Source organism: Lampris incognitus, chromosome 9 (assembly GCF_029633865.1).
Source record: "Lampris incognitus isolate fLamInc1 chromosome 9, fLamInc1.hap2, whole genome shotgun sequence".
Lineage (NCBI taxonomy): Eukaryota > Metazoa > Chordata > Actinopteri > Lampriformes > Lampridae > Lampris > Lampris incognitus.
The window spans coordinates 55,728,233-55,752,830 of NC_079219.1; the positions used below are offsets into that span (position 1 = coordinate 55,728,233).

The window sequence follows — 24,598 nt, forward strand, 5'->3', positions numbered from 1 at the left end:
ACCACCTATGTTTGGGCTGTTTAAGGTCCCCGTGCGTATTCCCTGTAAATCTGATGTGTAGTGTTGTAGCGAATTCAGCCGGGAATCCACCGCAGCCGGGAAGCGAACCCGGGTCGCCCGCACCGTGGGCGACTGCGCTAACCAGCTAGCTAAAGGGTCCGACCCGTTAGCCAAGGGCTAGTGAGTCCAGTCACCCGGTCATTACACTACCAGCTCCCTCACGCCTCTGGGCGCACGCGCTTCCGAAGGCCTCACGGTCCCATTATCCCGCTTCTGACACCAATGTAGGGAATTCCGGGGCAGCCGGGAACCAGCTGACTGGTTAGCGCAGTTGCCCGTGGTGCGAGCGACCCGGGTTCGCTCCCCGGCTGCGGCGGCGGTTCCCGGCTGCCCCCTTGTATTCGCTACAGTATGTTCAGATCGTTGAATAACGAGTTTGTTACCAGTTTTCCATGGACAACTTCAAAGCATGAAAGTTGGGGTGTGGGATGGGAATGATAGCGTGTCTCTACTGATGGAATTCTGGTGGCGGGGCGACCCTTTTAATTAGCCTGTACTGGATTAAATAGTGCGCGGGAGTCAGCGACCAGTGTGCGGTTGGGATCGGGGTCAGGGTGGGGGGCTTTTAGAGATCATCTTGTCCTGGGCACAAGCAAGACACACTTGAACATAGCCAGTCACCGAATACACCACACACACACACACACACACACACACACACATGGTGGATGCAACAACATCAACATAAAATCCAGTGTACACCCAACAAAAACTACACAATAACATTGAAACCGGCAATAGGCTAGTCCGAAATTGTAAATGAGCTTACTTTTGATGCTCACAGCAGGAGAGGACGGGGCCTGGTGTGGGTGGTGAGCTAAGAACGATGCCTGAACTGGAGCTGGATTCTCCTTCCTCCTGCTCATTGCGTCTTTTTGTGACAAACTCAAGCAAACCGGTTTGTCTAGCCATGGTCTTTATCTCAACCCACGTTACAAGCAGCTAGCTAGCGGAAAGAAGGCTTCTGTTCCCCCGTGCAACGCGCGGGCTGCACGCCGGGTGAAAGAAGAGGGGCTGCTCTTGGAGAAAAGCCCCGCCACGCCACAGATCGTACCCATCATCATCATCATCGTGTGGTAAACAAGAAGCAAGGAACAAGACTGGTTTTATTTTTATTGGTCGCACAGTCAGATAACTGAAACAGTATTCATTGTCTGCTCCTCACTGGATGAGCCAGCGAAAAAGGAAGCCTTCTGATTGGGTGGGCCTCAGAGCCAAGTGGGGCGGGCCCAGGCCCACCTAGGCCCGCCCACAGCTACGCAGCAGATCTATCCACATATCCCTTACAAACAATATAAAATATGTTATCTAAAATATGTTGTTTATGTGTCCATGTGTGTGTGTGTGTGTGTGTGTGTGTGTGTGTGTGTATGTGTGTCTTTTCTACAGTACGGCATTTGTATCTGTATCCCCCTCCAAGGCCTTCTTCTCGTTCGACTTCTTTATGCGATGCACCACCACGATGGCGAAGACAAGAACTGTGCCAAGACAGAGAAAGCAGCAGTCAGGTGACACAGTTCACACTTAGCAACAAAAATACAGTCAGGAGACAGAGTTCACGCTTAGCAACAAAAATACAGTCAGGTGACGGAGTTCACGCTTAGCAACAACAATACAGTCAGGTGACGGAGTTCACGCTTAGCAACAACAATACAGTCAGGTGACGCAGTTCACGCTTAGCAACAAAAATACAGTCAGGAGAAGGAGTTCACGCTTAGCAACAAAAATACAGTCAGGTGACGGAGTTCACGCTTAGCAACAAAAATGCAGTCAGGTGACGGAGTTCACGCTTAGCAACAAAAATACAGTCAGGTGACGGAGTTCACGCTTAGCAACAAAAATACAGTCAGGAGACACAGTTCATGCTTAGCAACAAAAATACAGTCAGGTGACGCAGTTCACGCTTAGCTACAAAAATACAGTCAGGAGACGGAGTTCACGCTTGGCAACACAAATACAGTCAGGAGACGGAGTTCATGCTTAGCAACAAAAATATAGTCAGGTGACGGAGTTCACGCTTAGCCACAAAAATACAGTCAGGTGACGGAGTTCACGCTTAGCAACAACAATACAGTCAGGTGACGGAGTTCACGCTTAGCAACAACAATACAGTCAGGTGACGCAGTTCACGCTTAGCAACAAAAATACAGTCAGGTGACGGAGTTCACGCTTAGCAACAACAATACAGTCAGGTGGCGCAGTTCACGCTTAGCAACAAAATACAGTCAGGTGACGCAGTTCACGCTTAGCAACAAAAATACAGTCAGGAGACGGAGTTCACGCTTAGCAACAAAAATACAGTCAGGAGACAGAGTTCACGCTTAGCAACAACAATACAGTCAGGTGGCGCAGTTCACGCTTAGCAACAAAAATACAGTCAGGTGACGCAGTTCACGCTTAGCAACAAAAATACAGTCAGGAGACGGAGTTCACGCTTAGCAACAAAAATACAGTCAGGTGACGGAGTTCACGCTTAGCAACAACAATACAGTCAGGTGGCGCAGTTCACGCTTAGCATCAAAAATACAGTCAGGTGACGGAGTTCACGCTTAGCAACAAAAATACAGTCAGGAGACGGAGTTCACACTTAGCAACAACAATACAGTCAGGAGACGGAGTTCACGCTTAGCAACAACAATACAGTCAGGTGACGGAGTTCACGCTTAGCAACAACAATACAGTCAGGTGACGCAGTTCACGCTTAGCAACAAAAATACAGTCAGGAGAAGGAGTTCACGCTTAGCAACAAAAATACAGTCAGGTGACGGAGTTCACGCTTAGCAACAAAAATACAGTCAGGTGACGGAGTTCACGCTTAGCAACAAAAATACAGTCAGGTGACGGAGTTCACGCTTAGCAACAAAAATACAGTCAGGAGACACAGTTCATGCTTAGCAACAAAAATACAGTCAGGTGACGCAGTTCACGCTTAGCTACAAAAATACAGTCAGGAGACGGAGTTCACGCTTGGCAACACAAATACAGTCAGGAGACGGAGTTCACGCTTAGCAACAAAAATATAGTCAGGTGACGCAGTTCACGCTTAGCCACAAAAATACAGTCAGGTGACGGAGTTCACGCTTAGCAACAACAATACAGTCAGGTGACGGAGTTCACGCTTAGCAACAACAATACAGTCAGGTGACGCAGTTCACGCTTAGCAACAAAAATACAGTCAGGTGACGCAGTTCACGCTTAGCAACAAAAATACAGTCAGGTGACGGAGTTCACGCTTAGCAACAAAAATACAGTCAGGAGACGGAGTTCACGCTTAGCAACAACAATACAGTCAGGTGACGCAGTTCACGCTTAGCAACAAAAATACAGTCAGGTGACGCAGTTCATGCTTAGCAACAAAAATATAGTCAGGTGACGCAGTTCACGTTTAGCAACAAAAATACAGTCAGGTGACGCAGTTCACGCTTAGCAACAAAAATACAGTCAGGTGACGCAGTTCACGCTTAGCAACAAAAATACAGTCAGGAGACACAGTTCATGCTTAGCAACAAAAATACAGTCAGGTGACGCAGTTCACGCTTAGCAACAAAAATACAGTCAGATGACGGAGTTCACGCTTAGCAACAAAAATACAGTCAGGAGAAGGAGTTCACGCTTAGCATCAAAAATACAGTCAGGTATAAATACCACACAACAGTGTTCCCATCTAGTCTGATGCAGTTTTGTGTTGGCTTTGGTCCGAGGACGCTAACTTAACGAGGGTGGGAACTGTTTACTGATGAGCTGACGGCACACCAGCCACAACGGCTGCTGCACCTTGGTTTGTAGCTCTCAGACGGAGGGACGGGTCGGACGAATCACGGATTTCACCTTGAAATTGCATTATTACCACAATTCCGGAAAATACCGGTGAGGACTTTATAGCAAGTCCTTAAAATAGGGGTGGGGGGGGGCAACGCCCAGGTTAAGGTTGATCAGTTTATAAGAAGCTGAGATAAGACTCACGAGAAAAGCCAATAATTCCGGCGAGGAGGCCGACGGTGGCCTCCATTCCCCACTTGTGGCCAAACTCCTCTGGTGCGATGTAGCAGTATCCCAGCTCCGTGCAGTTACAGACACGCACTGGACGGCACAAAAAAGGGACACACACACACACACACATCAAATACGCATATATATATATAAATAGAAAATGATTCGGCTGACCGACGGTTTCGTTTCAGCCGGGCAGCTCACCTTGCAGACTGTGTGTGACGCCCATGCCCGCGTTATCTTTGATGTTAATGGGGAGCTGGAAGGTCTTGTCTTCGGAGGGGGATTTCTTCAGGATCAGCTTAGCCGACGTTCCTGCGAACACACAGGGGTGGACGAGAGGAAAAGCGTTAACTCGTGCCGTCGGGAAAGCGTTGGAAGTTTGACCCGGTGATTCCCCGTCGGGTCTGAGGCGTGCGTGTGAGGGTACCATCAACGGGCCGCAGGTCCCAGTTGGGGGACTTCTTGCCGTGGCCCAGGGTGAAGGTGAAGGGCTCGGAGTAGGGGGAGCTGTCTGGGTCGTGGGCCCGAATGATCACGGGCACGGGGGTCTTCACACAGATGAAGGCCTGGGTCTCCGTTAGCTTGGGGACGTTGTCGTTCACATCCAGCAGCCTCACCAAGATGTCCCGCTCCGCCGACTTCTCTGGGTTGGCTACAGACGAGAGACGGAACAGACGATTTGCTTTCCTCTCGGTGTCATTTCTCGCACAGCTTTCCATTTTTTGCTTTGATGAGGTTGGAAATGTCCTCGCTCGACACTCAGGGGTAACAACATTTCCAAACCTATGTTGAGGAGGTGGTGTGTGTGTGTGTGTGATCTCACCCTTCTCGAAGGCAGTAACAGTGACTTTAAAGGTCTCGAGGGTCTCTCTGTCTAGCTTAGATTTGGTCTTGATCTCGCCCGTGTTGCCGTCAATCTCAAGCCAGCTGTTAGCATCGCCATCCAACTTGAACCTGCCCCACACAAAAGTGAAGTTACCATAAAAAGTCTGGATGTATAATACATAATCTATTAGTAATAGTCAGTGTGGCAATATTATATATATACATATATACATATATACATATATACACTACCGTTCAAAAGTTTGGGATCACCCAAACAATTTTGTGTTTTCCATGAAAAGTCACACTTATTCACCACCATATGTTGTGAAATGAATAGAAAATAGAGTCAAGACATCGACAAGGTTAGAAATAATGATTTGTATTTGAAATAAGATTTTTTTTACATCAAACTTTGCTTTCGTCAAAGAATCCTCCATTTGCAGCAATTACAGCATTGCAGACCTTTGGCATTCTAGCTGTTAATTTGTTGAGGTAATCTGGAGAAATTGCACCCCACGCTTCCAGAAGCAGCTCCCACAAGTTGGATTGGTTGGATGGGCACTTCTTTGAGCAGATTGAGTTTCTGGAGCATCACATTTGTGGGGTCAATTAAACGCTCAAAATGGCCAGAAAAAGAGAACTTTCATCTGAAACTCGACAGTCTATTCTTGTTCTTAGAAATGAAGGCTATTCCATGAGAGAAATTGCTAAGAAATTGAAGATTTCCTACACCGGTGTGTACTACTCCCTTCAGAGGACAGCACAAACAGGCTCTAACAGGTACTATTTAATGAAGATGCCAGTTGGGGACCTGTGAGGCGTCTGTTTCTCAAACTAGAGACTCTAATGTACTTATCTTCTTGCTCAGTTGTGCAACGCGGCCTCCCACTTCTTTTTCTACTCTGGTTAGAGCCTGTTTGTGCTGTCCTCTGAAGGGAGTAGTACACACCGGTGTAGGAAATCTTCAATTTCTTAGCAATTTCTCGCATGGAATAGCCTTCATTTCTAAGAACAAGAATAGACTGTCGAGTTTCAGATGAAAGTTCTCTTTTTCTGGCCATTTTGAGCGTTTAATTGACCCCACAAATGTGATGCTCCAGAAACTCAATCTGCTCAAAGAAGTGCCCATCCAACCAATCCAACTTGTGGGAGCTGCTTCTGGAAGCGTGGGGTGCAATTTCTCCAGATTACCTCAACAAATTAACAGCTAGAATGTCAAAGGTCTGCAATGCTGTAATTGCTGCAAATGGAGGATTCCTTGACGAAAGCAAAGTTTGATGTAAAAAAAATCTTATTTCAAATACAAATCATTATTTCTAACCTTGTCAATGTCTTGACTCTATTTTCTGTTCATTTCACAACATATGGTGGTGAATAAGTGTGACTTTTCATGGAAAACACAAAATTGTTTGGGTGATCCCAAACTTTTGAACGGTAGTGTACATATATATACACACACATATATATATGTACATGTATATATGTATGTATATATATATATGTATATGTATATATGTATGTATATATATATCCATTTTCCAAGCTGCTTATCCTAATTAGGGTCATGGGATGCGGAGCCAATCCCCAACAGTCATTGGGCGGAAGGTGGGAGACACCCTGGACAGGTCATCAGTCCATCACAGGGCACACACATTCACACCTAGGGACAATGTAGTACGGCCGATTCACCTGACCTACATGTCTCTGGACTGTGGGAGGAAACCCACGCAGACACGGGGAGAACATGCAAAGTCCACACAGAGGACGACCCGGGATGACCGCCACGGTCGGGCAACCCCGGGGTTCGAACCCAGGTCTTGCTGTATGCTATTAATTAACTCCAACCTTGCCCTGGATTGCGATCGCTAGGCTAGTATCCTGTAATAAGACTGGTCGTAACAAGTCACACATGGTCCACAGGAGAGCGCCAGCGTGTCCTTTCACCTGACTGCCTGATCCTTGTCGAATGTCAGTAATGATCGGCAATATTTGCAGTTGCGGTCGCGAAAGCCAGGGTTTTTTTCGTTACTATCAACGGATCTTACGTGCCCAAATACTCTCTCTCAGACATTCTCACCGTGTTTTTCTACTCGTGTTTTTATCCGGTTTAGAAATTTGTGTCCTCTGTGATCTTAACACAGAACATCACTTGTCCACATGGGGCAGCAGTGATGGGCAGGTCAGTCCGGGTGAACACAACAGCCGTGCGGCAGGCGGTATGCGTACCCGATCTCTTTGCCCTCCGGGTCCCGGGCCTCCACCGTGAGCAGGACCGTGCCCTTGGTGGTGTTCTCAGCTACCACCACATCCAGGATGCTCAAGCTGAACTCCGGGGCCTCGTCCACGTCGGTGACGGATACGGACACAAAGGCTGAGGACTCGCTGCCGTAACTGAGGCCTTTAATCAGGGGCTCCGGGTTGCGGGCGTCGATCTGGAGCTTGCGGGAGGAAGACGACTCAAAGTCCAGAGGCTGTTGGGGGACAGACGGGCTTGTTAGGTGGAGCTGGGATTGCTGTGGCCGGGGCACACAGACACACATATGTGGACACACACAGCACGGCTGAAAGTGGCCGGCCGTCAGTTGACCGGCGCTCGTTGGGCGCCATATTGGAAAGCTAATTGCCGATACGTTTTACTGGCGGAATTTGGGGACGGAAGGCCGTGTGGGGACGCGAAGCCCTATGCCGGCGTGTCTGAGTGCGTGTCCATACCTTAGCCACGACCAGCCTTCCCTCACCACTGCCGTCCGTCTCGATGGCAAAGACCTCGTCGTCGTTGCCGGCGGAGATATGGAACTCAATGAGGGAGCTACCGCTGCCGGGGTCGTCGGCGTCCGTGGCTTTCACCGTCAGGACGGTGTGTCCCACCGGAGTGTCCTCTGCAAGGGTGTGACTTCCGTACTACACACACACAGACACACACACACACACACACACACACACAACAAGTACAAATAGAAGCTACTGGTCACCACACCTGGGCTGAGCAGTAGAAAGGAACAACAGCTTGAAACAAGGAGATCACTGTCCAGCTAACCCACACATCCATCCATCATTCAAACCACGTATCCTGCTCTCAGGGTGGCGGGGACGCTGGAGCCTGTCCCAGCAGTCACTGGGCGGCGGGTGGGGAGACACCCCGGACAGGCCGCCAGGCCATCACAGGGCCCACCCACATTCACACCTAGGGACAACGTAGTACGGCCGATTCACCTGACCTACAGGTCTCTGGACTGTGGGGGGAAACCCACGCAGACACGGGGAGAACATGCAAACTCCACACAGAGGACGACCCCGGACGACCCCCGAGGTTGGACTACCCCGGGGCTCGAACCCAGGACCTTCTTGCTGCGAGGCGACCGCGCTAACCCACCGCGCCACTTTGTTTTATATATGCAAATATATTCAAATCAAATAAAATCACGCAAAAAAAATTCTGCGAGTTTATGAAAAGCGCAAATTTTTTTTCTTTTCTTACACAAGAACAAAATAAATAAAAAGCTTTTTCCATTTTCCTACTGCGAGAAGAAGCACGCTCGTAGTCCCAGTCTGGCCACGGTGGCTCAGCCAGAGGACTCTGAATACCCCTGACGGCGAGGACATCTCTCCTTGTGGGAGAGAGAAGAAAGGTGCAATACGAAAAAGAGTAAACTACTCACGTCTTTCCTCTCGAATACGGGCAGCTCGTTGTTGACGTCGATGACCTTGATGAGGACCTTGCACTCCGTCTGGAAGCCTGTGGGTCAGGAGCCGTAAGCACCTCAATGTGAACTGAAGCCAAACTCACCGGTGCTCGTGAACGTCTTTTCGTGTCTCCGTGCACGAGTCTGTGTGTGTGTGTGTGTGTGTATGTGTGTGTGTGCGCGTCTGTTTCACCTGGGTCGCTGACTCGGACCACGAGGTTGTACTCGGGGGTGGCTTTCCTCCGAAGCTGCTTCATTGTGTGGATGCGTCCGGTCACGTCGTCGATGGAGAAGGCGTTGGCGTACGGAAGCTGCGACGCGATGGTGTAGCTGAGCAGGGCGTTGATGGTCTCCACGTCATCGGCATCGCGGGCAACCAGCTGTCCGACGAAGCTGCCTGAAACCGAGAGCACCGGGCGGGGAGGCCAACGTGTAAGGAAGTCACAGCATAGAACATACGTGTCTGCAGGTGGGAAGCGGGATGTGTGGGTGTGGGTGTGGGCCCTGGTCGCTGCACTAGCGCCTCCTCTGGTCGGTCGGGGCACCTGTTCGGGGGGGGGAATAGCGTGATCCTCCCACGCGCTACGTCCCCCCTGGCCTCACTGTCAGGTGAAAAGAAGCGGCTGGCGACTCCACATGTATGGGAGGAGGCATGTGGTAGTCTGCAGCCCCCCCCCAGATCAGCGGAGGAGGTGGAGCAGGGACCGGCTCGGAAGAGCGGGGATACAATTGGGGATAAAAACAGAAAATGCTTTCAAAGAATAACTTCAAAATACCCATAACCGTCGCTCGTTATCACGTAATCAGTTTACTGCCAAGTTGTCACATTTTTTTTCCCAGAAATTGACCAGTTTCCATTCACCTTCAAGGTCCAAAAGCAACTTCGTGACTTCGCTTGAAGGACACGGCTGTCATGGAAGACGTTCAAATGTATGTGCATAAAAACAACTATAAATATATAGGTATACGCTACATATAGGCGCAGACATACGGACGCGTCTTACCGATGGCCTCGTTCTCCTGCACTTCAAATACGCTCAGATCGCTCTCGCACAGCGGCGCGTTGTCGTTCTCGTCCTCCACCGTGACGTGGATCTCCATCGGGGCCTCCAGCTCCTCGCCGTGCTCATCTTCGGCGAGCGCCACCACGATGTACTGAAAGAGACCAGACAGGCGATTAGGGACACGATGCCAGATGTGTGTGTGTGTGTGTGTGTGTGTGTGTGTACATGTATGTGTGTTACTCACCATGTCCTTCTTTTCTCTGTCTAGCGTCTCTGTCAGTTCTATCACCCCGTCCGTCCCGATGCTGAAGGGGAACGTCAACACCCGCTCCTTTTGCACCAACCTGTAGAGGGCGCTGGGCTCATTAGACTGGACCTGGAGGCAGAGAGGTAAAGGGACAGAATGGGAATGAGCTGACTACCATAACACAACATGATTAACTGTGCCCCCCCCCCCCCCCCCCCCCCCCCCCCGCTGATCCGGGGAGGGCTGCAGACTACCACATGTCACCAGCCTCTTCTTTTCACCTGACGGTGAGGAGTTTCGCCAGGGGGATGTTGCGCGTGGGAGGATCACGCTATCCCCCCCCCCCCCTTTGAACAGGCGCCCCGACCAACCAGAGGAGGCGCTAGTGCAGCAACCAGGACACATACCCACATCCGGCCAATCGTGTCTGTAGGGACGCCCGACCAAGCCGTAACACAGGGATTCGAACCAGCGACCCCCGGGTTGGTAGGCAACGGAATAGCCCGCTCCTCCACCCAGACGCCCCGCTGTGTGCTTTAATATGAATAATGTGACTGGGGGCAGAATAGAGGCTTTGTGGTTAGCGCTGCTGTATCACAGCAAGAGCGTCGTGGGTTCAATCCCGTCCCTTCTTTATGAAGCTGGCATGTCCTACTCATGTCCTAACTCTAAGGCACACACTGTGGTTTAGTTGGAGGAAATGCATGTTTGCGTAGGGTATAAACAGGAGGGTGACCGATTGTGTATATGGGCCTCGTGACTGACTGGCCACCTCTCTGTGGCGTCTTATACCCAGTCTCAGTTTGGATAGACTCAAGCGCCCCCCGCAACCCTGAATCACATTACTCTGGTGTGCAGAAAAAAGGAGGATAAATGTCATGTGACTCCCCACCATACCTTGGCGATAACCATAGGGTAGGCCACATCCAAATTTTCCTTGATGGTGATGGGTCCAGGGTTGACCCACAGGTTCGGCTGCACGGCGATATTCACCCTGGCGTTCCCACTTAGCCCATTCTCTGACACGCCGGCCATGTCTTCCACACGCACGATAAGGGTGAAGTCGGGGTCCTCCTGGGGATTTAGGTTCCGCCTCCTCATTTCTGACAGAGAGGAAAAAGCACCCCAGTCGTAATACGTTAGCCCACTTGGGGAAACAAGATGGACGGTGGAGTTCAGCAGGAGAACACTGCAGGGGGAGATTATCACTCGAACGCCCGTGCGCTAAATCAAGAATCTTAACGGTGGGCTGAATTCGGTCACAGATTTAACTTTTTTTAAAACCTGGAGCACAGCATAATAAAACATAAAGCAACATTTTTAACATATAAATAACGAACACTATGTTATCTAATGCCTTTATCCATAACTGTTCTCGTTTGTCTCAAGAACTGGGGGCGTGGTCTATTCCTCATTAATATTCATGAGCTGATCTTTGAATGACAATTACAAGCAAGGGTAGGTGGTAGGGGTGGGCGGGCTTTCGTAGCTTGGTAATCTGATCTGATTGGCTGTACGTAAATGAGTGTCTGGTGACGCCACGAACATCAGAAAAAGGGGAGAAACCGAACAAGGGGGAGGAGGTCTTTTAGAAGGAGAAAAACAGATAAACTGAATTTGACCTTTTATACTGAAATTCATTAGCAGAAAGAGAGCAGAAAATGATTAAAGTAACAAGGGATGTTTGCACATAGTGTTTTTCAATTCTGGTCCGACTTTAACCTCACCGCTAAGTATTTTTAAAGATCATCTGAGGCGCTACCCCTTATTTGTAGTCAGAGGGGATATTGAGCCACATTTTTTACAGCGCACAATCTTTCAGGATCGTCACCCAAAGCCACAGAAATCAGAGGCTGGATGACCGTTTGCTCCCACTGAACTCATCAACGCCGCTAATCTCACCACCGGCGCCTCCCCGTGCTGGTGTCAAGTACCCAAATCTTGAGTCAGGTACTCTTTATGTTCCCCGGTCTATCTGGAGACACCCACGCCCTCTTCTCCCCACACGCTCCGCCTCGGACACCCTTGAAGTGCACACAGAAATACGTAGTAGACCACTGCGAGTCGCTACAGATTTCCAGATCACCTACAGTCACATAAAGAAAAATGTGGGCATGGTTGCTTGTCATGCTAACAGCCATGCACGGTCACTTGCATGCACCATCTGTGACCGGTATCATTTAAATTCTTGAATCTCCATTGGTGGGTCCACCTGGTTACCATGGTTACGAGGTAGGCTCATGTGAAGTATTCTGTCACAGCTCACAAATGTGCACAAGTATTGGCATATATATATATATATATATATATATATATATATATATATGGTCTGTGTGCGCGTGCACCCACACATGCATATATATATATATATATATATATATATATATATATATATATATATATATATATATATATATATATATATATATATATATATATGCATGTGTGGGTGCACGCGCACACAGACACAGACACGCACCCATTTAAATTTGCAAACACACCTGCTTTCTCCACACACTGGAAGAAGGGGTTGTGTTCGTACGGCATGTCCTGCTTCGGGGTGCAATACTCGTCAAACTTCCTCTTCAGAAAATCACTGCTCGGGCCTTCTCCCCTGCCGTGCTCGATTCCTTCTCTAGCCTTTAGCATTTGTTCTCCTGTATAAGAGCAAGTGAACATACACCAACAGGTTCAGTCATTCATTCACAACTTTAGTTATTCATCAGTATCAGCAACATGGCACATACTGCCTCTGCTGGCCTAAAAAACATCCTCTCATATCTGACTGATGTGCAAAGGACTCGGAGAAGTACATATCATGAGCACATGCACACACACACACACAAACACACACACACACATGCAGAAATGCAAAGCAATCAGTGATCATCTTCACGTGACACATTTAGTCAATCTGCCACCAATCACTGTTAATCTGCAGCAGAGGATCTGAGCTGTGTAATCTGGGTTTACAGTGGCGCTACAGTCAAACCACAGACAGAGATTACAGCCTCTCCCACTGAGAGGGCACCTCGTACGTTGGTCTGAGTTTGTGTGTCTGTGTATGTATGAGAGAGATTGTGTGTCTGTTTTGGGGACCATCTGTCTCTTTACGTGCACACATATGGTTGTTTGTGCAAAGGTTGGCTCCAGCATGCACGTGTGTGTGTGTGTGTGTGTGTGTGTGTGTGTGTGTGAGGGGCCGAGCATGTGCCTATGTATTTCTATGTGCGTGTTCATGCGAATGTGTGTACGTGCGCCTGAGCAGGGGCACGTTCGCAGTGTGTGTTCCTGTGTATGTTAGTCTGTTTATGTGTGCGTGCATGTGTGCGCGAACGTGTGTGTGTTTGTATACCTGCTTCTGTGGTGGAGATTTCTCCGGAGTCAGGGTTGACCTGGAAGTAAATTGTGTTCTGCCTCATTGGGAACTGGTTGACCAGGCTGTATCTAAGACGAGCATTGGGGGTCAATGGGTCGTCCTGATCCGACGCAAACACACGCACAAAGGGAACACCTGGAATATATATTGCACAAGTTGTAGACTGTCGGTAGTCCAAATGTAAAAGTGACATCATTCTAGGCTGGCTTGGAAGGCCACAACAAACAAATAAGAGTATACAGCTTACACATCTGGTATCTGATTTATTCATGACACACAAATTGAAGCCTCCTTCAAATACGATCTTGGCATCAATTAACAGACACACACATTCATACCTATACTTACTGGCAAATGTATGATAAGCTGTCATTCTCTCTCACGTACACCGTCGTGTGCGTGAGAGACAATAACAGTGTGTGTGAACGTATGATGGTGTGTGAGAGAGAGAATAGTAGTGTTTCTGAGAGAGTATAATCGTGCATGTGAGGGCACGTATGATTCATGGCCTGAACGGCCACTCATAAAACATGCATCCATGGGAACCCACACATGTGCAAGCACACACACACACACACACCTGCAGGACTGCGCTCCCTAACCACAGCAGAGTACTCGGTCTGGTTAAAGGTCGGGGAGTGGTTGTTGACATCCAACACATTTATGGTCACAGCCACCGGGCCCTCCACTACCTCACCATCTAACAACGCCTCCACCTGGATGTGATTACACAGATGCACAAAACCAAAATACACAAATGCACACAAACTAATGTTACCTTGCTATACAGTATGTGCGTACATCCGTTCAAGTTCTGTATAATGTATGTATATGTGTGTGTCTGTGCGTGTTTCGTGTGGGTCTGAATGTATCTGTGTGTCCTTGTATTTTTGTGTGTGGTAGAATGTGTATATATGAGTAGGTACAGGTGATAGGTAAAGGTCACCAGATTACCAAAACAACGTAATGGTTGTTTGTGGCCCAGTCCAGCGGGCGTTCCACAAACATCCAACCCTCATCTGAGATTCTGATGACTTCACTCCCTTCTCCCCTCAGCCTGAATCCATTCACACCTGGATGGGAGGACTGAAACTGTGGAGAGAGAAAAAAGATTGATTCACTCATTTACAGTGTCTGTTACACTTCGATAGACTTGGTAATTGGAGATAAGCTCAACACAAGAAAGAGGGACGGTGGTGGGAGGAAAGCCCTTCCTCATTAGAAAACAGTCATCTATTTGCGAAATTTGTGTGAGGTTGAACAGCAGCGACCAAAGTGTTGTGAATTTAAAAAAAAAAGACAAAAGAACCAGAGGAGAGGACTCAGTAGGGTGCAGATTTCCGCCAGGCGCATCTCCCCTTACCCAGTAACAAACCCTTTTCTTGCCTACCGGGAGAAGGAAAATACACGCACACGGACAGAAACACTGTTGTTTTTCCTGCCATTATAAGACTTACGGGAAATATGGAAAAAATATATGCGGCGCTCAAGGGAAAAAAATCTACCTAATCAAAAACGTTTTGCCTGTCAGTCTGTGGTTGTGCAGCCTCCTAGGCGGACCCTCACACGAAAGCGACCAAGAAATAGGAAGAGTTCAGGCCTTCATAATTTCAACGCCCTTATTAAAATGCTTCAGATGTGTTTAACCATTGCAGTGTTCATGATGTGAATGCAATGAACGAAGGCAAATGGCTGCTCTGCTGACTGACTTAATCCTACGGTTGAAATTTTATTTTTTTATAGTGGAGTTTTAACATTGGAGACTATGGCACTTCCGGGTTTCGGTGAGGTGAATCAGTGGTCACTCGGGTCGAGTATGACTGTCCTCCCTCTGGGTCCCCTATGGCTCCTCAGGTGGGTGTAGAAGCCGGTCCTGAAGCCACGTAATGGGAGGACGCTTGACCGTGACAGCTTTTTACGTGGAGAGGCTGATGGCGCCTGCAGCCACTAGCAGGGGGTGGCCAGAGTCCAATGGCATGAAGAATAAAAAAGATTGGGGACCACCCTCTGTTGCAGCCTTCATCCGCCTTCACTGCCGTTGTGACCTTGAGACATCTTCCACCAGTTCCGCCGTTGAAGTCTGTTGGATTGTGCTTCGTCTTGAACCTCCCCCTTGACCTATCTGCCTTGGGTGACCCTACAGGGAGCCAAGCTCCGGACGGCATAGCTCTTGGGACCATTGGTACGCACAAGCTTCTCCACTATGGCAAGGTGGTGATCCAGGAGAAGGGCGGGGTAAATAAGGCTACGCTCACAGACACACAAATGCAGGCGAAAATGCCTGCTGAGGCGAATTCGTGATTTGTCGTGCTGGATGTGACGCACATGGAAATCAGTCTGCTGTTTTTGTAGTGCATTCGGAGTAGTAGTGGTTGTCAGTCACACATGAGCAGTTGTTGGTTTTGCGATGGGAAAATATAAACTAAAGTCCAGAGAAAGATAAATAAACGTTTTCACTTGTCTCACTTGTACATGTTATAATAGTTTCAATGACAAATACAGAGGCAGAACAGTGGTAAACAGGTTATATTTGTTTAGCCAAGTTAAGCTAGCTAACCAATACCGTGAACTATGAATTGGTTATTAATACATTTTTCATTTACGTTCAAATGCCTGTCTCCCGACTCACTGCCAGCCAGGCAGCATGTCTCTTGTAGGACAATTTGTAGTTTTCATGGGCAATACCGGCTGGTTAGATACAGCAACAATCCTGGCTCACTAACACCCTGTTTACGCTTTATTTAAAATGCGTTTTGGGTGATCGGATCACAAGTGGACAGCGAGACACATCGTCGTTCACACCTGTGTCTGTCATGCGTCTCCAAATGCGTCCTGCTGACCACTTGTGATCAGATTTTGTTACTCCGAAGACTTCGTTACGGTATATGTCACTTTCGCTACAAGGTCAAAGGGCCTCAGTCAAGCACCAGATTTGTCGATTAGCTGTGAAAACAATAGCTAATGTTCGGGATACACGAGAACGTCTGGTGGAGGCCCCTGTCTGTGAGGTCTTCAATTCCCACCTCTGGAAGAAGTTATTGTGTATCTCAAGGGAGGCTGGGGACATGGAGTCTGAGTGGGCCATGTTCAAAGCCTCTATTGTAGATGAGGCAGGCTGGAGCTGTGGTCAAAAGGTCATCGGTGCCTGTCAAGGTGGCAACCTAAGAACCCGCTGGTGGTGAGGGAAGCCGTCAGGCTGAAGAAGGCGGCCTTTCAGACTTGATTGGCCCAGGAGTCTCCTGAAGCAGCAGGCAGGTATCAGGAGGCCAGAAGGGCTGCTGCTTTGGCGGTCGCGAAAGCAAAAACTCGAGTGTGGGAGGAGTTTGGCGAGGCTATGGAGGAGGACTTTCGGTTGGCCTCAAGGAAGTTCTGGCAAACCATCCGGCAACTCAGGAAGGGGAAGCAGAGCTTGACTCAGGCTGTGTTCAGCTGGGGAGGGGAACTGTTGACCCGGACTGGGGATGTTGTCAAGCGGTGGAAAGAACACTTTGAGGAGCTCCTGAACCCGACTAACACGTCCTCAGTGAGGAGGTAGAGTCTGAAGACTCAGGGGGAGCCCCACCCATATCCCTGGCAGAGGTCTCTGAGGTAGTTAAAAAGCTCCTCGGTGGCAAGGCGCCAGGTGTGGATGAGATTCGCCCTGAGATGCTGAAGGCTCTAGACACTGTTGGACTGTCTTGGCTGACACGCCTATTCAGTGCCACGTGGAGGTCGGGGACAGTACCTGTGGAGTGGCAGACTGGGGTGGTGGTTCCCATATTCAAAAAGGGGTGTGCTCCAATTATCGGGGCATCACATTGCTCAGCCTCCCTGGGAAAGACTACTCTAGGGTGCTCGAAAGGAGGCTCCGACCAATTGTCGAACCTCAGATCCAGGAGGAACAATGTGGATTCCGTCCTGGCTGTGGAACAATGGACCAACTCTTTACCCTTGCAGAAGTGCTGAGGGGGGCATGGGAGTTTGACCAGCCAGTCTACATTTGTTTTGTGGACGTGGAGAAGGCTTACGACCGTGTACCCTGGGCACTCTGTGGGGGGTACTGCGGGAGTATGGGGTACCGGGGCAGTTGCTACAAGCCACAAGGTCCTTATATAACCAAAGTGAGAGCTGTGCCCCCATTCTTGGCACAAAGTCAAACACGTTTTTGGTGGGTGTCGGACTCAGCCAAGGTTGTCCCTTGTCTCCGATTCTGTTTGTGATATTCATGGACAGGATCTCAAGGTGCAGCCAAAGTGAGGAGTGTGTCCGTTTTGGGAACCTCAGAATTGAATCTCTGCTCTTCGCAGATGATGTGGTTTTGTTGGCTTCAACAGAACGCGACCTCCGGCACGCACTGGGGCGGTTTGCAGCTGAGTGTGAAATGGCTGGGATGAGAGTCAGCACCTCCAAGTCTGAGGCCATGGCTCTCTACCGGAAAATGGTGGATTGCTCCCTCCGGGTTGGGGATGAGTTGTTGCCTCAAGTGAAGGAGTTCAAGTATCTCGGGGTCTTGTTCACGAGTGAGGGTAGGATGGAGCGGGAGATTGACAGGCGGATTGGTGCAGCATCAGCAGTAATGCGGACGTTGCACCGGACCATTATGATGAAGAAGGAGCTGAGCCGGGAGGCAAAGCTCTCAATTTACCAGTTAATCTTCGTTCCAACCCTCACCTATGGTCATGAGTTTTGGGTAGTGAACGAAAGGGTGAGATCGCGGATACAAGCGGCTGAAATGAGTTTCCTCCGTAGGGTGTCTAGGCTCAGCCTTAGAGATGGGGTGAGGAGTTTGGACATCCGGGGGGAGCTTGGAGTAGAGCCACTGCTCCTTCACATCAAAAGGAGCCAGTTGAGATGGTTCGGGCATCTGATTAGGATGCCTCCTGGGCGCCTTCCTTTGGAGGTTTACCGGGCACGGCCAGCTGGGAGACCCCGGGGTAGATCCAGAACGCGCTGGAGGGACTACATGTCCAATCTGGCCTGGGAACGCTTTGGGATCCCCCAGGAGGAGCTGGAGGGCGTTGCTGGGGAGAGGGACGTCTGGATTACCCTACTTAGCTTGCTGCCACCGCGACCCGACCCCGGAAAAGCGGCTGAAGATGAGATGAGATGAGATGAGATGAGATGAGATGAGAGATGTTTGAAGATGTTTCAAGTACTAATATACATGTACGTACTGTTCCAACTGTGGAGAGGGACGGGACTGATTCTTCTGCCCAAATGGAGATTAGGCATCTCGTTTCACTTGTACTCCAACCACCTACACTCTCCTCTCCATTTTTTTCGAAAGTTGGCGCGCTGTTACAAAACAACCACCACATCCTGCGTTGATGACGCATTTTCCTGTTACGTCCATATTGGGGAGGCTCAGGACGCGTTCGCGTTTACGCTACAAAAGATAATGTGGTCAAATGCGTCCCAGACCACCTCGGCAAGTGGTTTGAATAACCGGTTCACAAAACGTTTTGGTGGTCGTTTACACTTGTGTTTAGCGCTGCCCACTTGTGATCCGATCGCAAAAAAACGCATTTTAAAACCAAGTGTAAACGGGGTGAAAACCTCCAACCTGGCTCACTAACAGGCAAGTGGGGTCAAACACACACACACACACACACACACACACACACACACACACACACACACACACTTCTTTACCATTGGTTGAGGCTGCGGATTCGCCGGTCACAATTCACCAAAGTTGAACTCCGCACGAAGCGAAGATTCAAATTTCCTTCGCCACCGGAAGCGAATGTTTTCTTCACCGCTTCGCTCGCGTAGAAAGGAAGTGAATGGGGAGCGAATGTTTTTGCGCATGCGTGACCGTAGCCTAGGGCGAACTGTTTTTTTTTTTTGTTCACCCGCTGTTCTTCCGGTTCTCCTGTGCTGAGGTCAGCCGTGAAGGATTTGCTTTTCGTTTACTTTCAAGACTTCTACCCGAATGCGTAATGTTTTGGTTCTGACACTTCTACCGCTGCCCAAGCTGACGCGATCGTCGATGTGAGCCGCGCATGCGCACGGCCAATTTCGCGCGGGCAGCGACGGGAAGCGGCGTTGGTCGAGCGAGCTGGCGAGTGAAGGGCGAGAGGGAGCCGCGATAGCGAGGCCGAACGTTCTTCGAGGGTTTTGAATCACCGCGACCACGACAGGGTCTTTATCATACAGCCCCCCCTGGCGGATATGATAAAAACAGCCGACGAAGATAAAGTACAATTCTAAACCATAAAGTGTAAAAGACCAAAAAGAAGAAGAGGAAAAGCACATCAGTGAGACTGAGCAGCCTGAAAGCAAAACTACCATAGTAAGTGAATTCCAGGTGCATACAAATCCTGAAATCCTAAATACTTTTGGGTGAAATGATGTAGCTTATGTAGCAGGATTTGCACAGGTTCTTTCTTGAAGTGGTTCTCAGTGTGTGTCTGTGTGTGTGTGTGTGTGTGTGTGTGCAGTGTTACCTGATAGATAGGATACGTCGATAGTGTTCCCTCCGGTACATCCAAAGTCTTGTCTTCCAGCGGGCCCTTCTTGTCCTCCATACCCCGCCCAACAGCCTATCAGAACACAGACATAGAGGTCAGGGGTCACCTGGGACTGGCCAGTACCAAAATGTACCCATCAAAGCCACTTCCAAAATCAATCTCTCTCTCTCTCTCTCTCTCTCTCTCTCTCTCTCTCTCTCTCTCCTCTCTCTCTCTCTCTCTCTCTCTCTCTCTCTCTCTCTCTCTCTCTCTCTCTCTCTCTCTCTCTCTCTGTGACTGAATTGGTAGAGGGCAGATGTAGTTTGTCTCTCTCTCCTGTGCTGGCTGGTTATCTATTGAACCACTCTGACAGCAGAAGCGAGGGAATGCTTCTGCCCCGCTACAGGACAGAAGGGCAGAACACAGTCTGTGCAGATTTCCTCTCATGGTGTGTAACGTTACTAACCGTCCTGGCGGTAACTCAGATCTAAGTTACCGAGGAGTTTTTAACGCATGCACCCGTTCACTGGACCTCTGAGGCGCAGTGTAAATTGACATCATTTTCTTTGTACTTTCAGGACAGTGAGGATGGATGGAGAGAGAGAGAGGGAGAGAGAGAGAGGATGACACTTAATACAAGGTCAAACCTAGAATCCAATCCAGCAGATTTCAGCAAGGCCTATGCCTCTGTAGTGTGCATTAATGTCCAAAGTCCCAAATTGCAAAAACCAAAAAGCTGCAAGTGTTAAAGTCGATGAATTAAACATATCGGCCAACTCACAGTGTATGTTTCACAGCCTGCCCGGTAGGTTTATAATGACATGCACGTTTAACTGTGAACATTGATGCATAATGCAGGACAACCGGCTGAGCTGGACGAGTTGTGTACTCACAGAGCTGAACAGGAGCGGGACCAGCAACAGATGCACTGTGGGTGTCATGGTGAGACTGAGGAGGAGGAGGTAGAAGAGGAAGAAGAGGAGGAGGACGGGGAGGATATTGGGGCGGAGGAGCGGAAATGGATGCAGGACAAAAGAGAGAGAGAGGTCAGTGATGAGTAGGGGTGAGCGGAGGAAGAGGACCCCTGCTGACGAAAACACTGTAAAAAATGAGAAGGTCACTGAAATGTGGTGACTCTCATTTTTTACAGAGCGATGAATGCGACTGTCCTCTGCTGAACACATTCCTTGCAGATAGCTGCATAGCATAGACACTGCAGACAGAGCAAGTAATGGGGCTTGAACTGTGTGTGTGCATGCGTGTGAGTGTGTGTGTGTGTGTGTGTGTGTGTGCATGTGTGTGTGCATGTGTATCTGCACTCGTGAGGACCCAATGTCCAGATAAGGATAGGCCTAGGTCTAGTATTAAAGCCATGCATTAGAATATGGCTCAGGGTTAAGGGTACAGGTCAAGGTTGGGTGTTTCTGGGTCATATTAGGGTTGGGGTTAAGGTTATGATTCTTAGGGTTAGGGTTTGGTTTAATTCTGGGGTTTGAGGGTTAGGGAAATAAGATTTTGAAAATCCTCGCCCCCGTGAGGATCTATACAAACCAACAAATGTGTGTGTGTGTGTTTTAAATCAATGCTGAATCACCGGTAAATACTGTACATCTCAGTTCTAATGCAGAGAACAAGAACATTTCGTTTCACATCGGCTCTAAGATCCGGCTCATCTCGGCACATTTTCTCCTCCGCTTAGAAACGGCCTGTTATTGATTCACCTGCACAGGGACCACTTGTGGCCATTTAAAGCCTGTTCTCTGCACACAACGAGCGTCTGACCCTGAGCACACACACACACACCCACACACACACACACACACACACACACACTATCTCTTTGTTCTCAGACTTTGAGCTAGCGGGGAATTTGAAGCCTTCACATGTAAAGCTCCGCCCACACCCAAATCAGGCAAACCACCACCTCGGGTCTCCTCCACGGGGGGGGGGGGGGGCTGAAAGTCAGGGCTTTAAATGATATTATGTTTGGCCATGCGAGGAGGCCCCAGCAGCTGAGAATGACATTTGAAAGGTGAAGTGTGCCCCCCTCCCCCCCGTCAGTGACTCGGGTCACAGTGGGCAAAGGTCAGTCTCAGGTGTGTAACCCCCGTGACCTCCCTGTGTGTGTCTGTGTGTGTGTGTCTAAAGGAGAAACTTCCCGTTTATAGGTAACGATTGCGCTCATGTATTGTGGTGTCCAGTAAGGCGACGAGTTCCACCCACCTCAAACAAAACATCATTACGTGGGACAGACTCCATTATCTTGTGTTGCGGTACATTGTAATACAGCAGTGTGGCGCACGCATCAGATCATTCACCAGGAAATACTGATAAACACATGAGCCGAATTTAGTCATCACAATGACAAATCTGTGATTGCGCTGTAATAGAACGAGTGACTGACAGTACCGAAGAGTGTGCGTTGCAGAAAAAAACTGTATTTTTGACATCTTCATGCATGCTCAATAACCCAGGTAGGAAAATCCAAGAAGGTCGAATCTGATCAATGTTACATTAACATTGTATCCACATGAGCTGATTCCACCTTCTTTGAGTATTTTTGATAGTTATGACTGTCAACAAAATAGATTCCATTTATCTATCTATCTATCTATCTATCTATCTATCTATCTATCTATCTATCTATCTATCTATCTATCTATCTATCTATCTATCTATCTATCTATCTGTCTATCTGTCTGTCTATCTGTCTATCTATCTATCTATCTGTCTATCTGTCTATCTATCTATCTATCTATCTATCTATCTATCTATCTATCTATCTATCTATCTATCTATCTATCTGTCTATCTGTCTATCTATCTATCTGTGTATCTATCTATCTATCTATCTATCTATCTATCTATCTATCTATCTATCTATCTATCTATCTATCTATCTATCTATCTGTCTATCTATCTATCTATCTATCTATATATATATATATATATATATATATATATATATATATATATATATATATATATATATATAAACCCATATGGCTGTTCAGTACTGGTAAATGAATATGTTTGAAATCGGCTCGGTTTCATTTTTCAAGATGACAGACCCCCGTGCTGGCGTTATGAGTCAGTGAGCCGACACTGCTAATAAGACAACGTTATACACGGGGAAAACGGGCGCTTTTAACTCGCGACTGTCGACAAACGTCGCTGAGCTTAACCCGTTTGTGTGCGGGGTGCGGGTCGGTTGGGGGCCCGCGGGCTCTCGGAGCGCGGAGACGAGGCTGCAGGAGCGCCATATAGCAACAGCTGAAGGTGACATTGAGTCGGCGCAGTGACCTTTCGTGGAACAGAAGACGCTGATGTCACCGAGCCCACACGCCTCGTCTCCGACCGTCCACCCTGTCACCCGAAACCAAGTTTGACTCGACATTTTTCTGGATCCGACTTTACTGATAAAAAGTATTCCCGAGGGCCAAGCTACCGACTCAGCTAGCTATGGCGACGACCTAGCTGGCATTTGCATGGCTAATTTATGATAACATAAATTAGGAAAAATAGAGGAAAAAATATGTGTCATTAGGAATAATCACTCATACAACCAACTGTACAGCTAATATTGACTTCATAGGAGGAGGAAGGTGGACCTTTGGGGCCCGTTTCCCCGCTACCTTCACATGGCTGTGCACAAATGACCTTTACCGAGCAAAATATCTGTTTTTATGCGGCTAAAAACTCACCGGACTATTCGTCTGTACAGGCGCCTATCAGCAGTTACCACACCCTGCAAACCAAGCGAGAGACACTAAAACATGCCGGGGTGGGTCAGCACCACGCAAGCTAAGCCTAAAACACACAGGAAGTCCTGCCAAAGTCAAGTGAAGATCACAGGAGGGCACCACCACCTTCCAAATCACCCACCATCACCGTCTACACCCACCGTACCCACAACCAACCTACAGTCACTGAGAGCGGAGGCCTTCTTCTCCCTCCTAACGCCACCCTGGAATTCCCCTGAAAGGACGCGGCGGGTACCGAGAGAGAGAGAGAGAGAGGGAGAGAGACGGGGAAGCGTCGAGGAGACCTACCTCGTGCCGGAGAGACTTCTCGAGTCACTCCTCACACGGCGGAGTTAGCAGCAGCCCCCATCCCCGCCTGTCAAACGTTAACCAAGTGTTGGCTGGCAATGTTTTATTGAACCTAATGATTGTCTAATCAGCCGGCCCTGATGCCGACGCCCCGGTCAACGGGGAAACAGGAAACAACGGCGCGGTGAAGGAGACAGGAGGAGCAGAACAGGGATACGGCGGCGTAATTTGGTTAAGGTAACAACGTTTGGGACGACATCGCCAGAGAACGCGTGGACCGGGCGCGTCCGGTTTTGCATGGCCCCCTTAGAACGCTTTGAACTCGGGCGTCGTTTGTTGGTGAACGTCAAAAAAAAGAGAAGAAAAAAAAAAAGTCAATCTGTTGGAGGTCAGGCGCGGTCGACTTTCGGGTCAAGCGGCGGCCTCGCCAGATGTTGCCGCCTGCGAGACCCTGCGGTGGGAAACGTGCACGGGGGTTAATTTGTCAGAGAGCGCAGGCCGGGATTCGTCGGGAAAAGTTTGTCATCTCCTTCAGACTTTGAACTTTGAACCCGCGGAACCGCTTCCCCCCCCCCGTCTCTAATTTTCCATCGGTGGGTGTGGCTGATGAGGAGCCGTGTGCCGACGGCGGCGTTGCAGGAGGCGCTGACGGAGCCGCAGCCTTTGCTGAGAGCCGAGGCCTTTTTAAATGGCTTCGCCGTGCAAAGGGACGTATTGTTATAGTACGATGCTGTGATAACAGCTCACACTTTAGGTTACACACCCTTCCTCAGGCACGCACACACACACACACACACACACCGTCTCCTCTCCCCTCTCCCCCTTAACTGCACTAAAAAAAAAACATGCAAAGTGCTCTGGAACAAATCTACAAAAAAGGCCCGGCTGTATCACGAGAGTGTAATCCCAGCCTCGCCCCCTC

The 24,598-nt window shown here is 49.0% G+C and overlaps 1 protein-coding gene across 4 annotated transcripts; it reads right to left on the minus strand.

Annotated features, from left to right (window-relative positions):
* Positions 1-1,155: 1,155 nt before the first annotated feature.
* Positions 1,156-23,750, minus strand: cdh17 (cadherin 17, LI cadherin (liver-intestine)). Of its 4 annotated transcripts, none has more exons than XM_056286429.1 (19): positions 23,677-23,750; positions 20,519-20,573; positions 19,623-19,718; positions 14,149-14,286; positions 13,775-13,910; positions 13,171-13,329; positions 12,317-12,472; positions 10,713-10,918; positions 9,813-9,944; positions 9,569-9,719; positions 8,758-8,961; positions 8,541-8,617; positions 7,594-7,782; positions 7,108-7,352; positions 4,877-5,007; positions 4,481-4,705; positions 4,255-4,365; positions 4,024-4,140; positions 1,156-1,538 (listed from the first exon to the last, which is right to left on the minus strand). In XM_056286429.1, exons 2-19 carry the CDS (start codon positions 20,564-20,566, stop codon positions 1,444-1,446), a joined length of 2,616 nt encoding a protein of 871 aa, XP_056142404.1. In that variant the 5' UTR covers positions 20,567-20,573; positions 23,677-23,750; the 3' UTR covers positions 1,156-1,443. The 4 variants fall into 4 exon arrangements, with proteins under 4 accessions (XP_056142404.1, XP_056142403.1, XP_056142405.1 ...); XM_056286428.1 differs by lacking the exon at positions 23,677-23,750 and adding an exon at positions 23,545-23,604; XM_056286430.1 differs by lacking the exon at positions 23,677-23,750 and adding an exon at positions 23,549-23,565.
* Between the last annotated feature and the right edge of the window lie 848 nt (positions 23,751-24,598).

Coding starts and splice junctions, on each gene's coding strand:
- cdh17 (XM_056286429.1), bottom strand. CDS start 20,566: ATGACACCCACAGTGCATCTGTTGCTGGTCCCGCTCCTGTTCAGCTCT. Junction 7,783..8,540: donor CCGTATTCGAGAGGAAAGAC/GTGAGTAGTTTA, acceptor GTGTGTGTGTAG/TACGGAAGTCACACCCTTGC. Junction 5,008..7,107: donor CCGGAGGGCAAAGAGATCGG/GTACGCATACCG, acceptor TGTGTGGGGCAG/GTTCAAGTTGGATGGCGATG.